Source organism: Hippocampus bargibanti, linkage group LG20 (assembly GCF_051943395.1).
Source record: "Hippocampus bargibanti isolate YZ-2025 linkage group LG20, ASM5194339v1, whole genome shotgun sequence".
In the NCBI taxonomy this organism is placed as follows: Eukaryota; Metazoa; Chordata; class Actinopteri; order Syngnathiformes; family Syngnathidae; genus Hippocampus; species Hippocampus bargibanti.
Window position 1 is genome coordinate 9,651,737 of NC_142753.1, and position 16,821 is coordinate 9,668,557.

The following is a 16,821-nucleotide window of genomic DNA, read 5'->3' on the forward strand; positions in this document are numbered from 1 at the left end:
TTTACTTATGACTTTCCATATTCGAACGCAATTTTCTGCTTTATTAAAACGGATAAGGGCATGCAAAATACACAAAGTGAAGAATTTCTTTAAACTGACAAGATGTAAAAGCGAAAAATCAGTACAAAATATATACATTTTCACACACTTCGTAGCATCTTTATTAATATTACAACACAATACGAAGAAAACGAAGATGGCGTCACGTACACGTGCGCGCATCTTGTCAATATTAATAGCCGATTTCATCTATATACATTTAGTCAGTTGTTATTATACTAACTACTACTACTAATAATAATAATAATCCATTTCATTTGTACGCGGCTTTCAAAACTCTTAAGGTCACTTTACAGTCACAGTCCTCTTCAGAACTATTTGAATCATATTCATAACTGGATGAGTAACAAGAAAGCATCTTCTCCGAATCTGAAGCCATTGTTTTGATTCTAGAGCAAGGTAAGACGTCCTGGCGTGACGTCACGAACAAGGGGGCGGGACCTTCTGAAACTCGGCATCTCTGAGGTCATTTTGAAGTAGTTTTGGGACACTTTAAGTCATTTTTTTTGGGACACTTTAAGTTATTTTTATTGGTGTTTTGCAGTTGACTAAAAATATCAGAAGTTTTGGGTATTTTAGATGCTATAAAACGTGTTTCTGATGTCAGTTAGGAAACAAAAAAAATGGTGTTGGTTGTCCTTTAAGACACATTAATTAACTATTGACATTTAGTGACAGAAAAAAATAAATCATACATCAGAACAATAAATGAATAAATACATAAACACGTACATAGTTTGTGTTTTTTTAAATTGCAGCTATCCATAACTGGATGAGAGGACATAAAGTCAGTAAGCACTTGCCGTTTGAGAGCTTTGTAGCAACAACCTCTATGAGCTTTTTTTTGTCAGTGTACTTCACGTTATTGCAATACTCTTTGTCATGTTTTTAGATAAATATATTCTGAACAGCTCCTGATGACATTGAATCATGCGTTACATATATTTTGCTTTTTTAAAATATATTGTATAATATATGGTATAGCTAATATTTATATTTGCAACAAAATGCAGTGCCAAATACTGGCAACATAATACCAACTTTGCTAATACTGTTAGTGAGCCACAACGGTAGCAAAACAAAATTGCAGTGGAGGAAATGAGCAGCACAACACATTAAATTAAAAAAGCACATTTTGAAATTTAGTAGCTTTTGCGTGTGATGTGGTGGTTGTTGTGATTAGTGATCAATGCAGCTGATCAAGAGGCCGACTGGTCTTCCTTAGCCACTGCGAGAGCTGACCTGTAATAGGGAGAGATTAAAGAAAGAGGAAGGCGGGTTAATAGTTTCTTCAGCGAAAATGAGCAGTTTTCAAGAAATAATAGTCCATGGTGAGACAAATAAAGGCTCATCTAATATAATTTAAGATATGTAAAAAGTCATATTACACAGTACATAATAGTATTCGATAAATCATTTTGGCCCTGTAACTTAAAATTAACCAACAGTAAGTATTTTCCAATTCCTGTTGTGCCTACAAGAAAGCACCCATTATCTTTTTGGATTGGATTTATAATACATTTCATTTATGAGCACCTTTAAAAACTTTCACGCTCACTTTAAAGTCACAGGATAAGGTTTTCTGTGGGTGAGCAGCGGCAGCCACACGTGCCAGCGTTCACTCAACCCGGAAGTTAATATATAGGAAGCTAGCTAGCCAGCTAGTAGATAGCTCATAGATAACCAACAGATAGCCACCCACCTATATAGCTCTATAGCTAATAGCTAGATAGATAGTTAGTTAGCTAATACACTGAATGTCACTATTAAATAGTGATAGAAAGCGAGCTAGCCAACTAGTAGATAGATAGTAGATAACCAACAGATAGCCACCCACCTATATAGCTCTATAGCTAATAGCTAGATAGATAGTTAGTTAGCTAATACACTGAATGTCACTATTAAATACTGATAGAAAGCTAGCTAGCCAACTAGTAGATAGATAGTAGATAACCAACAGATAGCCACCCACCTATATAGCTCTATAGCTAATAGCTAGCTAGATAGTTAGTTAGCTAATACACTGAATGTCACTATTAAATACTGATAGAAAGCTAGCTAGCCAACTAGTGGATAGATAGTAGATAACCAACAGATAGCCACCCACCTATATAGCTCTGTAGCTAATAGCTAGCTAGATAGATAGTTAGCTAATACACTGAATGTCACTATTAAATACTGATAGAAAGCTAGCTAGCCAACTAGTGGATAGATAGTAGATAACCAACAGATAGCTAGCTAGATAGCTAGTTAGCTATTATATAGCGCGTTAACAAAATTGACCTTTATTAGTCTCGCAGTGGAGCAATTTGCATTTCACAGTAGCAAAGTTAGCTCAAATTGTAATGGTAATCAAAATAAATATGTTTATAACTTTCCCCAATATTCGTATTTCTGATTTAGCTTAATTTATTTTATTTATTCATTTATGTATTCATGTATTATTCATTCTGTATTTTTATTTATGTAATTATGTATTTATTTATGTATTCATTTTTTTCATGTATTTATGTTTGTTTATTTTGTGTGGGTGTGTGTGTGCGCGATGATGATGATGATGATGATGATCTACTTGTGCCTTTTTTTCTCCCAATTTGGAACAGCATCCCGTTTTCAGCATCCGAAAAGAAAATGGAGGTTTTTCTGTGTGCAGTTGACCTGGGCGATGTTGATGCCGGTGAGCTTCTCCAACGTATCGGGGAGACGGGTCATAATTTCTAGAACCTCTCCAGACAGTTTGGCGGCTCCAACTTCACCTCCACTGGACACCAAAGTCACTTTGTTGGCTTCACACAGAGGCTTGCTGATCTCTTCCGCCATCTTGTGGAAGTAGGTACAAAACCGAGTATATCAGTCGACCATTTTCTATAGCCCACGTGCTAAATTCCACTCTGGACTTGTGCGTTTCTCACCAGCGGCAGTTTCTCCAGCAACATGTCCACCATGGCGCCACTGCCATACAGTTGGAAGGCGGCAGCCTTCTTGGCCATCTGCTCCGCTTCGGCCCGGCCCTTGGCCTCGATGGCGTATGCCTCTGCCTCGCCCCTCATCTGCCGCCGGGAAAAAAAAGTAGGTATGTGTGACTGCAATGAGAAATTGTATTCCTGAAGAAAAAAAAGATCACATTAACTCATTCACTGCTAGATATGTGCAAAAATGTGTCCACTCCAGTGCCAGGGTTTTTGTCATTTTCACTCAAATTCCAGGACACACAGAATATTGAATTTTAGGATTACATGAACATTCAATGCAGCGTAAGAAACCCTTAGACTCGCTTCTTTTATCAGAAAAAAAAGAGTTAATTCCTAAATTATATGGGTCTGGAGTTATCTGATCTTGAAATAGGGTTGGCTGCACAAAAGGTCAATGCTGCCCTCTCGTGGGAGGGAAAAACATCGCCAGACGTGTAATTTACGACTACATAAACATCATAAACCGAGGTTATTCCCTAAATTACAGTCAATGGGTCTGGAGTTATATGATCTTGAAATGGGGGCGGCTGTCCAAAAACAATACAGAATATTGAGTTTGAGGACTACATAAACATTCAATGCAGTGTAAGAAACCTTAGACTCACTTCTTTCAGGAGAAACAAAGAGTTATTCCTAAATTATTTGGGTCCAGAGTAATATGAGCTTGAAATGAGGGCGGGTGTCCGAAATACAATGCAATACATATATATTGGTTTATATAGCGCTTTAACAACAGCTGAAACTGTAACAAAGCGCTAACATGGAAAAAAGGCAAATTCTGCCCCCTTGTGGAAGGGAAAAAAACATTGCCAGCGGTCTGACCAGCGCTTTATCGGCACCCCAGCAAGAAAAACCAAAACCCAAACAAATCTGGGAATGGCGCTCTACGTCATATTTTCAATTTCCGAATACATTTGGGAATGGCAGTGAATAAGTTTAAAGAAATGAGCAAATTAGTTTTTTCATCACCCTGATGGACTCGGCTTCAGCTTCCGCCTCCATGATCATCTTAAGACTGCGAGCACACAAAAAAAAGAGGCGACAAAAAGTCAGTAAAATCAAAAATTTAACTCCCAAAAAAGATATATTAGTAGTTAGAAGTGACGGATTATTCAAGAAAAACAAATTTAAACTAAATTGCTAAAACAATGATAGAGATTAGACAGAATAAGAAATTATCATATCTAAAAGTTTCATGCTGTTATATGCTTAGTCAACATGTGTGACTCGAATACACAATTGAAGCACAGACAACCTGGGGTCAATCTGAGGTCAACAGACACAGCTTGTTAAACTGTCATCTTCATCTAGAAGATCTGGCATTGGACAGAATTTAGGACTTGGGAAACTCCTTGATCACCGAAGCAATTTACGACTTGAAACTCCTTCGCAGGAAGAGCTCATTAGCCAGGTTACAAATTTGTCAGTTACTGGAAAAGACAATGTTTTATTGCTTAGAGCTGTTCGTGCTTAGAACGCCCAGGGGTGTGGTATTCTAATCAAGAAAACTATGTTTTACTAATGTGTAACTTAAATTTGCATATACTCTCAATAAATAGTTTGGCAGAGGGCTGCAGAATTCAGACGTCTGTCATGAATGGCAGCGTCTCCTGCCGGCAGTAAAGACAATGTTTCTGGGTTCGAGCCTTCGTCCACAGTGTCCGATCGAACATCTCTGACAAACAATGATTTGACTTTTTTTTTCCTCCATGGTTAAATCTGCGCGACTGACCGTTGAGCTTCTGCCAGCTTCTCCAGGCGGTACTTCTCAGCCTCGGCTGGTTTCTTGACCTTGGCCTCCAGTTCCTTCTCCTTTCGCGCAATCTCCTGCTCCTGCAGCGTGATCTGCTGGCTTCGCTCCACCACTTGCACTTGCATGCGTTCCTCCTCGATGCGTTGCTTGGTCTTGGCTACCTGTAGCTGGTAGGCCATCTCCGATTCGGCCTTCTTGGTATTCACTTGCACGTCGTACGCCGCCTTCTTCAACTCGTAGTCGCGCTGCGCCTTGGCCATGTCGATCTCGTTCTTGTACTGGGCTGAGATTTTCTCCTGCATGGCGTGTGCCTCCTTTTATTTTTATTATGTATTTTTTTTTAAGAAAGAAAAGACAAGTGACCAGTTTGTCAGTAATCTCAGGAAAAGCCTACTAGAACATCAGAACTTTATTTGCTGGTAATTTAGTTGAATCATTCTGAATGCTGTATAAATCAATATGTATTGTATTGTGATACAGAATAAGAAATTATCATATTTAAAAGTTTCATGCTGTTATATGCTTAGTCAACATGTGTGACTCGAATACACAATTGAAGCACAGACAACCTGGGGTCAATCTGAGGTCAACTGACACAGCTTGTTAAACTGCTATCTTCATCTGCGAGATCTGGCCTTGGACAGAATTTAGGACTTCGGAAACTTCTTTATCACCGAAGCAATTTATGACTTGAAACTCCTTCACAGGAAGAGCTCATTAGCCAAGACGAATTTATCAGTTCATGGAAGAGACAATGTTTTATTGCTAAAAGCTATTCGCGCTTAAATTTGCATATACTCTCAATAAATAGCTTGGCAGAGGGCTGCAGAATTCAGGCGTCTGTCATGAATGGCTGCGTCTCCTGCCCGCAGTAAAAGACAATCTTTCTGGGTTCGAGTCTTTGTCCACAGTGTCCGATCGAACATCTCTGACATATTGTATTCCCACAAATGTAAAATTGTATTTTTTTTTCCCCTCGAATGTTGCGACCAAGCAAACCAGCTCACCCTCATGACGGCGTCCCTCTTGTTGAGCGCTTCGCCGATGCGAGCGTCTTTTTGCACTTGCGCCGTACGACCTTTCCCCAGGGAGTGCAGGTAATCCTGAACAACAATCCCAACAAAAAACAACATTCATCAAGCATACAATTCATTGTACTTGAATTGACAATATGATGCATAGCGCCATTCCCGAATTTGTTCGGGTTTTGTTTTTTCATGCTTGTGTGCCGATAAAGCGCTGGTCAGACCTTTATCAGTGTTTTTCTGTGGGTGAGCAGCGGCAGCCACACGCGCCAGCGTTCACTCAACCGGGAATAACTCAAATAGATCAAGTTAGCTAGCTAGCTAATAGATAACTAATAGCGAGATAGATAGTTAGTTAGACAGCTAATAGATAGGAGATCGATTGCCTGGCAGTGAATGGGTTAATATGTGGTGCGGCGTTTATGGGGTTGATGGCATGGGGAGGGTCAAAGTATCACCGACCTGGTCGTCGTGCACGTCCTTGAGCGTATAGCTGACCACGCTGATGCCCATGTTGAGCAGGTCAGATGACGCCACTTTGAAAACCTGCTCGGAGAACTTCTTGCGGTCCTTGTAGATTTCCTGCAATTTAAATAAATAAAAATAAAAATTGAGCGCATAATAAATCACAAATCCGGTCCTCCTTTCAAGTTACAGTGATACCTTGGCTTACAAAATTAATTGGTTCCCAGACAGAGTGGGTCAGGCAAAAAGTGTGTATCCCAAAAATTAATTTCCCATAGGAAACTATTAAAATGAGAATAATCCGTTCCAATGTCCCCCTAAAACTTAATTTTCTATTTTCTAAGCTTTAAAACTGCACAAAATTACTCTTTTTATGTATAATAAATGTGCTATGGTATTATAATTACAGAAATAAACTGTACCGTATAATAAAGTGGTTTTATTTACCTTTGTGATGGTCGTTCATGGCTTGATGGAATGGAGTGGCCTGTTTCATCAGCATTAAACACTTGATGAGGAACGTAGCCTTCTTCTTTCACCATCTTGTGGAATGATCCCTTGTAGGTGATAATTTTACCTAGTTCCTCGTCAATTGTGTTCTGTTTAGCTGGGTTGATAGCTAAAGTTCGTAAGCCAAGGGGGTTCATAAATCGAGGTATCACTGTACCTCTACAGTCAGATGAGCGATGATGGCCCTCTGGTGTCCCTCCAGCGTTTCCAAGGCGATGTGCGCTATCTCCCCCTCCGATTTGCCCATGAACATCTGGCAGGCGGCGGCTAGCATCTGTTTGTTCTGACCCTGAATCTTCATCTATGGAGAAATTTACATTTAAAAACAAAATGGACGTCTTTGGAAGGCAGAATCTGCTGAGTCGTACTTCCACCTGACCTGTGCAATGCCCGTGACGGAGATGGGCACTCCGTGGCGGGTGTACACTTTGTCGCTCTTGACGTTGAGGGTGAGGGTGTTCAGCGAGATCCTAAGATTGTTAGTACACAAGATTAAAATATATAAATGTATGTTGTGCTGCTAGTTTGAGAAGTACATCGATGGACTGTTATGCCTCATAGCTTAATGAACTCAGTCACTCCCATATATAGCTAGCTAGCTAGCTATTTGAGTCAGGAAACATTAGCTAGCTAGTTAGATATCTATCTATTAGCTATCTAGCATTCTATTCGCTAGGTAGCTAACTTTATATCTATTTTATATCTATTTCTATCTACTGTGATTTTTTTTTTGTGAAACATGTCCCGAAGCTATCTATCTAGCTTCCGATCTATTTGAGTTACTTTCGGGTAGCTTGCTAGTTAGCTAGCTTTCTATTAGCTATCTAGCATTCTATTAGCTAGGTAGCTCGCTTTCTATCTATTTTATATCTATTTTATATCTATTTCTATCTACTGTGATTTTTTTTTTTTTTTTTGGTGAGACATGTTCCGAAGCTAGCTAGCGTCTTTACTTCTATTCGCTATCTAACTAGCTTTCTATCTATTTGAGTTACTTTTGGATTGAATGAATGCTGGCGCGTGTGGCTGCCGCTGCTCACCCACAAATAAAAAAACTCCTGTGACTGTAAAGTGACCTTGAGTGTTTTGAAAGGTCCTTATCAATGAAATTGATTATTATTATTCATGAATTTATTCGGGAATTGAAAATACGACGTAGAGCGCTATTCTTGAATTTGTTCGAGTTTTGTTTTTTCATGCTTGGGTGCCAAAAAGCGCTGGTCAGACATCGGGCAGCATTTCCCTTTTTTTCTATGTTAGCGCTTTGTTCCAGCTTCAGCTGTTGTTAAAGCGCTATATAAACCAATATATATTTTGGACAGCCACCCTCATTTCAAGCTCATATAACTCCAGACTCATATCATTTAGCAATTAACTATTTTTTCCTGATGAAAGAAGAGTCAAAGGTTTCTAACGCTTTTGTCCATGTTAGCGCTTTTTTATAGCTTCAGCTGTTGTTAAAGCGCTAAAGGCGCTTATAAATGAAATGTATTGTTATATAAATCAATATTTATGTACACTGTATTGTATTGTGTCTTATACAGCTGCCCCCATTTCAAGCTCAGATAACTCCAGACCCATATAATTTAGGAAATAACTTTTTTTCCCCTGATGAAACAAGAGAGTCTAAGGTTTCTAACGCTGTATTGAATGTTTATATAATTCTAAAACTCAATATTCTGTGGGTCCTGGAATTCAAGTGACGATGACAAAAACCCTGGCACTGGAGTGGACACATTTTTTTGCACATCGTCTGGCAGTGAATGAGTTAATCTCTTCTGTTGCTATTTTTTTATATTATGTTTAAAGCCACTGTGTAATTTTGTCTACCTCTGTAACTTCTGAATGCAGGGAACGACAAAGACCCGGCCTCCAGCGATCATCAGCGGTGGGGAGCGACAGAAGCCTGAGGTTAAAAAATATATATATACATTATTCTGAGAAGATACACTACACAGCCATTGAAAGTTCTGCAGGGCTTCCACTTTGAAGGCCGCTTTTGTCGTGCATGATGATGAGTTGGAGTTACCTGACACCACCATTGCTTCATTGGGCCCACAGGTGTAGAACATGTCGGTTAGCGCTCCTCAAGCCTAAAAAGCAAACACATATACAAAGAGGCCTACAGGATAGCTTTCTTCTTAGTGTACTCATTACGAGAAAGGATAAGAGGGGCGTGAGGGGTTGCATTGATACCAACTTTGTACTTAGAACACATCGAATCTATATTGTGAGCTGCTAAATGTAATTGATGTTTAAATATTTACATTTCTAGACGTCTAATATTTACAAAAGCTAGACGCAATTGTGTATAACATTGATACAAAAATTAAACTGTAATTTATAGTGTTTATTTGACTAATATATGGATAAACTCGTCTAAATAGACGCATTTCAAGCGTTCAATGTAGTGTTGGTGTCTGACATAGTGACGTCATCGACGTCATCCAGCGACTTTTAGCAACAAATAGACCCGTCTTTCGCAGTATCCCCCGGAAAACAATAACCTGGGAGATTCTGCAAATTAAATTTGACGTCAAATATCAAATAAGTACAAAACAAATTGTGAGAGATTTACCAAACAGGACATAAATCAAACCTACCTTCGAAGGATGAGCCGAACGGGGTTGTGCGTGTGTGTGGATGAGACAAGGAAAAGCGTCGACGCGTTGCAGGTGGTCGAGTAGCAAAATAATAATGATAAACAATCACAAGGATGCGTTCGTTTGAAGCACGAGGTAGAGAAATTATGACGTATATTCCCTGTGGCCGTCGATGGAATGACGAAGGCGACGTTAGCTAGATTATTCTCTAACGAAGATGTCTGATGATAAATATGCGTAATGTCGCCCTCGAATGGCCAAACAGGGAATCACACAGTTATTTATGTATGACATGTTTTTCACCTGTAAATGCTAAATTACACCTTATAAACTCATAAAATCGACACTTTATGCTAATTTAACATCTATATCGAGCCTATTCGCATGTTTTTGATGAGCAAAATGTGACGTTTTAAATCATCGCACGAGTAGCGTTTATATCCATATTGAGCGCCAGCTGGCGGCTTTGAACGATATTTACCGAAAGTAGCCGAGGATTCCCGAGCAGTACCGAGTCCCTTTCGGCGCACAAAGGCAGCAGAGTCGTGGTGGTCGTTACGGGGGAACTCTAGCTCTTGTTCTCCCTGTCTCTGTTATTTTCTCGTTTTTTTTTCCCCCCCAGATGGCTGCCGTGATGTGGTGCTTTCAGCTTGACGAGCTTGTTGAAAAAGGGAAAAGGTGATTGCTACACACAAAAAAGGAACACTCTGAATCCTCGTTTCTTCAACACGACAGAAGGTAAAAAACAACTACTGCAGCATCTTGTACTGAAACGAATGCACAATTAGCATTTCGGACTCCTGGTTTGGGGCGGATTCAAGCATTTTCGTTACCATCACGAAGCATCGACACACGCAATTGATTTTTTTTTACCAAAAAAAATTACACATGCATTTATTGCCTTTATTTATTGATTATGGGATATTTTTCTATGTCAGTGTAACACATTCTTTCTGCTTTTGAAGACTTTTTACGCAAAGTGTTCTTTACCATGAATATAGCCTATATACTGTACATATAACGACATATATATCATTATTCCTGCTGACTTCCCTCCTCCATCCATCAACTCATAATGCACAAATGTAAGCATAACTGCACGCCCATCCTCCTCCATCTTTCTTCCATCTGGGACACCCCCTACCACAACCCCCCTCCGCCTATACCTATGCGTGAGCCGGGACAGGCAGCAGGCATGCTGGTCCCGACACACCCTTGGCTGCATCACTGGCTGCATGAAGGAAAATGAAAAGGAAAAGGAGGAGGCGAGGGCGCTTGGGACAAAAAAAAAGGACCGAACGAGCCGCTTGTTTAAATGAGATTGAAGCAGATTAAAATGGCGTCTGATTTTCAGGGTTTATTCGAGAATGCCAACATGCATTTGATAGCTGGGCCTTCAGTGGCGACATCATCCAAAAAAAAAATATATATATATAATACTGTAATTCTGATTTTGATCCGTACACTTGAATTCAGGTGGGGAAATCAGTGGAGAAATTTACATTTCACAGCAGCAAAGATATGGGAGGAAAGGAAAGGAAGAAATAGAAAAAGTAAATATAGGAGCTGCTGTAAAGGAAGCCACTTTTGCGGCGCCATCTTGAAGTCAGAAGAACAAAAAACAAGAAAATGACAACGCAAAATAATAATCATAATAATAATAATACATTTAATTTCTAAGTGCCTTTCAAAACTCAAGGTCACTTTACAGTCACATGATAAGTTTTTCTGTGGGTGAGCAGCGGCAGCCACACGCGCCAGCGTTCATTCAACCCAAAAGGTACTCAAATAGATAGGAAGCTAGTTAGATAGCTAATAGAAATGAAGACGCTAGCTAGCTTCGGGACACGTTCCCCCCCCCAAAAAAAATCACAGTCATTCAATCTTAAGCACTTTCTGCACACTCTTGGTTCTATGAAGCACTTTGAGATGAAAGAAGAGGATCAAAGCATCCGTTTCACCAGTGGATAAGGGACGTCATGGTGAAAGTACACATCCGCTGCAAGCTAAATGTTGAAAGCAAACACGAAACTGTACCATCCATTGACTAAAAGGAATTGGCTCACATCTCCTGCCCCACGTAAATCCGCTTCAATTCCAAGCCGCGACAATTCTACATTCGCATTGGCACTGATTACGCTCCTTTCTTGTCATCGCGGGCTCCTCAAGCCACCCATCCATCAAGTCGCAGACTGTGAAAATGCAGCTGTCAAGCGATGACAGTCAAATGGCACCGACATTCCTTTCAATCAAAAACGGTGCTGGCGTTTCCGTGCTGCCAAAAAGGCAGCTCGGATATGCTCATAATTGACTTCAATCAAAACTTCCATATGTGTCAAGAACATATTTTTTTTACAAATACAGTAAAGTCTCGTTATATCGATATTCAAGGGAGTCCGAAAAATATCGATATAACCGGGACTATCGATATATCCGATATCGATATAACGAGACTTTACTGTATATTGTAAAAGTCATATTATTTCATTATGAATGTGTACCAATGGCCGAAATATATATTGCATATATCACGTTTATGAATTTTTCTCACAGACCTCCTCAATTATGTATGACATGTCTGCTCTAAATAACACAATAATGATTTTGGCTAGGATATGACACCATATGCCAATAGTTAATCATTTCTGCTCTAATATTGTTATTTTTCTTTGCACATCGATTGTATCTCAGATAAACTTTTCTTTTTGTTTTTTGTTCCCCACAGTCTGCGTGTTAAAGATGAGAGGCATGGCGTGTGTGTTGCTAAGCAACCTGCTCTGCACGGGTAAGCCTGCCGCTTTGCTGGGAAAACCTTCTCCAGATGCTCATTTCGCTTGATTGGCGTATTTTGTGCAAATTCAGCATATCGACCACCCAACGTGCATGCGCTCTTCGTAGCGCTCGCTACATTTGAAAGGCTCCATCACCGAGAATGCTTTGAACTTATTTTAGGATCAAATGCAAGAATAGGATCATTTGTTATATTTAAGTACCTCAAACTCTTTTTTTTGCCTTTTTCAGCTGCGTCAGCATCCTTGAAAGGTAAGCTTGGATTGGATTGAATGTACCTTTGTTTGTCTCGCAGTGGAGAAATTTACATTTCACAGCAGCAAAGTAATGAAAGGAAGAGGAAAGAAAGAAGTAGAAAAATAAAATACAGGAGCTGCTGGAAAGGCAGCCGCTCTCTTGAAGTCAACGAACAAAAAAAAAAAACTAAATAATATGACAACACATAGTCATTCATTCTTCAGCACTTGCTGTACCCTCTTTGTGACATGAAGCAGATGAAAGAGGAGAGGATGTCCACCAATAACACAACCGGGATATTGTTGATAAATGTGAGCAAGGGGAAGGAAAAATAATTAAAATTCTCAACATACTCAGCTCAGTTAAACTTTATTTTGAGAGCATTTTAACTCATTCACTGCCAGATGTTCAAAAATTTTTCCACTCCAGTGCCAGGGTTTTTGTCATTGTCACTTGAATTCCAAGACCCACAGAATATTGAGTTTGAGGACGATATAAACTTTCAATGCAGCATAAGAAACCTTACACTCTTCTTTCTTCAGAAAAAAAACAGTTAATTCCTAAATTATATGGGTCTGGAGTTATATGAACTTGAAATGAGGGTGGAGGTCCAAAATACAATGCAATACATATATGTAGCGTTTTAACAATGGCTCAAGCTGTAATAACGCACTAACATGGAAAAAAAGGGGCATGTTCCCTGCTTGTGGAAGGGGAAAAAACATTGCCAGAGGCCATGGCCAGCACTTTATCGGCACCCAAGCATGGAAAAAAAAACACCCGAACTAATTTGGGGATGGCATTCCACGTCATATTTTCAATCCCCGAATACATTCGGGAATGACAGTGAATGAGTTAAAAACAAGAAACAGCAAATACAATAAAAACAGCAAGGGGCCCCAAAACAGAACCATGTGGAACACCAAATGACTTGCTAATAACTAAACCGTATTCTCCAGTCAAAGAAGAGCACAGGACAGCCTTCTTCGGCGAAGACATCCACATTGACATCCCGGCTGGCGACGCCGGTCAGGTGGTCTTCCGTCCAAAGACCAACAAAAGCGCCGAGGTGCCGCTTCTTCGTGCGGGAAAAGTGATGCACCGACGAGCTCGTCTCAATCCCTACGGCCACCTGGTGCTGGACGACGTGCAGGAGGAAGACGAGGGAGTCTACGTAGTCAGCAGGAAGGAAGGCGTGTTTTGGCGACTCACTCTCGATGTTCGAGGTATAAAACAAGGGGAAAATTTTAAGAAAAGCATTTACAAAAGAATTGTATATTTATGTTTTGGTTTTTGTTTGTTTTTGTCTTTAGATTGTGCCGTGGAGGAAGTGGTCAAATACGGAGATACTTATTACATCCACTTGAACCAGGTGCAAGGTCCAATTAGCTTGGAGTTCAGGTACGTATACAGTGGTACCTTGGTTTATGAACCCCTTGGTTTACGAACTTCTCGGTTCACGAACGTTAAATTTATGAAAATTTTACCTCTGCATACGAACTTTTTGCGTTCACAGAGATGCCTCAATGAATGATGTGTCTTTCGCGAACGAGCCCGTTCAGGGGGGGGGGGGGGGGGTGGGTTCAACTTTAAGAGACAGGCAGACGACTGTGACATAGTTTCAACTTTGATAGTTCAAAGGCAGAGTGTAGACTGCAAGGTTAAAATATCCCATCAATCAGGCTCCACAAACAACCAGCACAAGCCATCTGTACACTTGATGCAAAAAGCTATCAACCCAGCTAAACAGAACACAATTGATGAGGAACTCGATAAAATTATCGCAGAGAAAGCACCTACAAGGGATCATTCCTCAAGATGGTGAAAGACGAAAGTTACGTTCCTCATCAAGTGTTTAATGCTGAGGAAACCGGCCACTCCATTCCTTCAAGCCATCAACGACCATCACAAAGGTAAATAAAACGACTTTATTATGTAGTACAGTTTATTTCTTTAATTATAATACCATAGCACATTTATTATACATAAAATAAGGTATTTTTGTGTGTAGTTTTAAGGATTAGAAAATTAGAAAGTAGAAAATTCTGTTTTATGGGGACCTGGGAACGGATTATTCTCACTTTAATGGTTTCCTATGGGAAATAATTTTTTGGGATACACACTTTTCGCCTTACGCACTATGTCTGGGAACCAATTAAATTCGTAAGCCAAGGTATCATTGGAAGTTGCCCCTCACTGATCCACTCTCTGATCCCCATCGCCGCTCAGGCCCGGTCCAATCCGCCACGTCAACCATTCTGACTTCCTGCACGCCACCGAGCCACCGGCCGCACTCCTCTTCCGCCACACGCTAGTGCTCGCTGACGCCTACGCCGGACGCCTGAGCGTGACGGACAGGAATGTGGCGCTGCACTCGGTCAAGATGGCTGACGAAGGCAGTTTCACCGTCCGTGACCACGAGGGGAAAGTACGCAGGAGGAACTGCCTTCATGTACGAGGTGAGGTAGAAACCCGTACCTGTTCTTCTTCTGTTATACGTACATTATAAGTCTCCTTATAAAGTTTCCTCAGCCATCATCTATACTTCTTTGACTGTGATGCATGTTTCGCTCCTCATCCGAGAAGCTTCGTCAGCAAACTAAAATTGTGCTGGTAACTCTGGCCCTATATACTGTATATCCCTAATGGCCAGAGGTGGCGATGCCAAACCTCTGCTTTGAGATGTCCCTGCTCTCACTCAGGTTGGAGGGAGCAGTGTACTACTTCGTGAAGCTAATCTGATTACTCCTTTTGTCCTGTCTGATTATATTTTATGACTGGCCCTGATTGCCCCATTTGCCCTGGTAACGGTCTCAGAAGTCTGCTGATAGGTCCCTGCTCTAAATTTGGAGGGAGCAGTGGACTACTCCCTGAAGCTAATCTGATTACTCCTTTTGTCCTGTCTGATTATGTTTTATGACTGGCCCTGATTGCCCCATTTGCCCTGGTGACGGTCTCAGAAGTCTGCTGATAGGTCCCTGCTCTAAATTTGGAGGGAGCATTGGACTACTCCCTGAAGCTAATCTGTTTACTCCTTTTGTCCTGTCTGATTATGTCTTATGACTGGCCCTGATTGCCCCATTTGCCCTGGTAACGATGTAAGAAGTCTGCTGATAGGTCCCTGCTCTAAGTTTGGAGGGAGCAGTGGACTACTCCCTGAAGCTAATCTGATTACAGCTTTTGTCCTGTCTGATTATGTTTTATGACTGGCCCTGATTGCCCCATTTGCCCTGGTAACGATGTAAGAAGTCTGCTGATAGGTCCCTGCTCTAAGTTTGGAGGGAGCAGTGGACTACGACCTGAAGCTAATGTGATTACTTCTTTGTCCTGTCTGATTATGTCTTATAACTGGCCCTGATTGCCCCATTTGCCCTGATAACGATCTCAGAAGTCTGCTGATAGGTCCCTGCTATAAGGTTGGAGGGAGCAGTGGACTACTCCCTGAAGCTAATCTGATTGTGTCTTTTGTCCTGTTTTATTATGTCCTATGACTGGCCCTGATTGCCCCATTTGCCTTGGTAACGATCTTAAAAGTCTTTTGTAAGCACCTGTATGACTGAGAGCTTACACAGACGTCCCTTTTTTGACGTTTCTCTTACGACCACAGAGCATCAAGACTTCCTGCACGTTTTCAACGGAGCCGACATGACCGTAAAACTCTACCTGGACCACAGCGACGTAAATGCGGTGTACAGGCCCAAATCCGGACACCAGGACCGTCCGGTTCTGGATCGAGGCGTTCTGGTGATCCCCCCGGACTCCCAACTGGCAGGTCGCATCAGCGTGGACGGCTCGGAACTGCTGCTGAGGAAAGTGCGAGGGTCTGACGAGGGCGTCTTTAAAATCACGGACCTGGCGGGCTTCACCGTGGCACACGTTTACGTGGACGTGGTTGGTAAGAATTTGAGTTACTTAGTTAGTTAATAGTTGGGGAATTTTCTATTTTTTTATTGATTGATTTATTTATTTGTATTTGTTTGTATTTATTTGTTTGTATTTATTTATTTGTATGTATTTGTTTATTTATTTGTATTTATTTGTATTTATTTGTATGTATTTGTATTTAGTTGTATTTATTTGTATTTGTTTGTGTTGGTTTGTATTTATTTGTATGTATTTGTATTTGTTTATTTATTTATTTGTATTTTTATATTTATTTGTATTTATTTCTGTATTTATTTTTTTCCTGTACATTTTTTTCATATGATCAAACTCTTCTTTTTGTCGCCGGCAGCCTCCAAGCTTCCTCCGCTGACGTTGGCCATCATGTCGATGCTGAGCCTGCTGGCCTTCATGCTGCTGGTGTGCTTCCTGTCGTGCCTCTACAAGGTGCACAAGAGGAACGAGAAGAACAAAAAGCTCACGCTGCTCGCCCAGCAGGCAGGCAAGAGCGAGGAGGAGGGCGA

The 16,821-nt window shown here is 40.7% G+C and overlaps 2 protein-coding genes across 2 annotated transcripts in view; one reads left to right on the forward strand and one right to left on the reverse strand.

Annotated features, from left to right (window-relative positions):
- Window positions 1-46: 46 nt before the first annotated feature.
- LOC148883094 (flotillin-1) lies at window positions 47-9,891 on the reverse strand. Its single transcript, XM_089023026.1, has 12 exons — window positions 9,389-9,891; window positions 8,815-8,878; window positions 8,616-8,691; window positions 7,165-7,255; window positions 6,943-7,086; window positions 6,273-6,392; window positions 5,793-5,888; window positions 4,765-5,099; window positions 4,002-4,047; window positions 2,973-3,110; window positions 2,719-2,880; window positions 47-1,302 (listed from the first exon to the last, which is right to left on the reverse strand). The coding sequence occupies exons 2-12, from the start codon at window positions 8,855-8,857 to the stop codon at window positions 1,282-1,284; spliced, it is 1,272 nt and encodes a 423-aa protein (XP_088879152.1). The 5' UTR covers window positions 8,858-8,878; window positions 9,389-9,891; the 3' UTR covers window positions 47-1,281.
- The window catches only part of LOC148883095 (uncharacterized), a 15,601-nt gene continuing 1,770 nt past the window's right edge, over window positions 2,991-16,821 (forward strand). Inside the window, exons 1-10 of the mRNA XM_089023025.1 lie at window positions 2,991-3,129; window positions 8,637-8,696; window positions 10,011-10,126; window positions 12,114-12,173; window positions 12,410-12,430; window positions 13,375-13,641; window positions 13,729-13,816; window positions 14,645-14,874; window positions 16,023-16,310; window positions 16,650-16,821. The exon at window positions 16,650-16,821 is cut by the window's right edge and continues 13 nt beyond it. Coding sequence (XP_088879151.1) covers window positions 12,128-12,173; window positions 12,410-12,430; window positions 13,375-13,641; window positions 13,729-13,816; window positions 14,645-14,874; window positions 16,023-16,310; window positions 16,650-16,821 — 1,112 coding nt within the window. The 5' untranslated portion in view covers window positions 2,991-3,129; window positions 8,637-8,696; window positions 10,011-10,126; window positions 12,114-12,127. The remainder of the gene's footprint in view (window positions 3,130-8,636; window positions 8,697-10,010; window positions 10,127-12,113; window positions 12,174-12,409; window positions 12,431-13,374; window positions 13,642-13,728; window positions 13,817-14,644; window positions 14,875-16,022; window positions 16,311-16,649) is intronic.

Excerpts from the sequence above, each read along its gene's own strand:
- LOC148883094 (XM_089023026.1), bottom strand. The coding sequence starts at position 8,857 with ATGTTCTACACCTGTGGGCCCAATGAAGCAATGGTGGTGTCAG. Across the intron at positions 5,100-5,792 it reads AGAGGGACGCCGTCATGAGG|GAGGCACACGCCATGCAGGA; the intron begins GTGAGCTGGTTT and ends TAAAAATAAAAG. Across the intron at positions 4,048-4,764 it reads AAGCTGGCAGAAGCTCAACG|TCTTAAGATGATCATGGAGG; the intron begins GTCAGTCGCGCA and ends GTGTGCTCGCAG.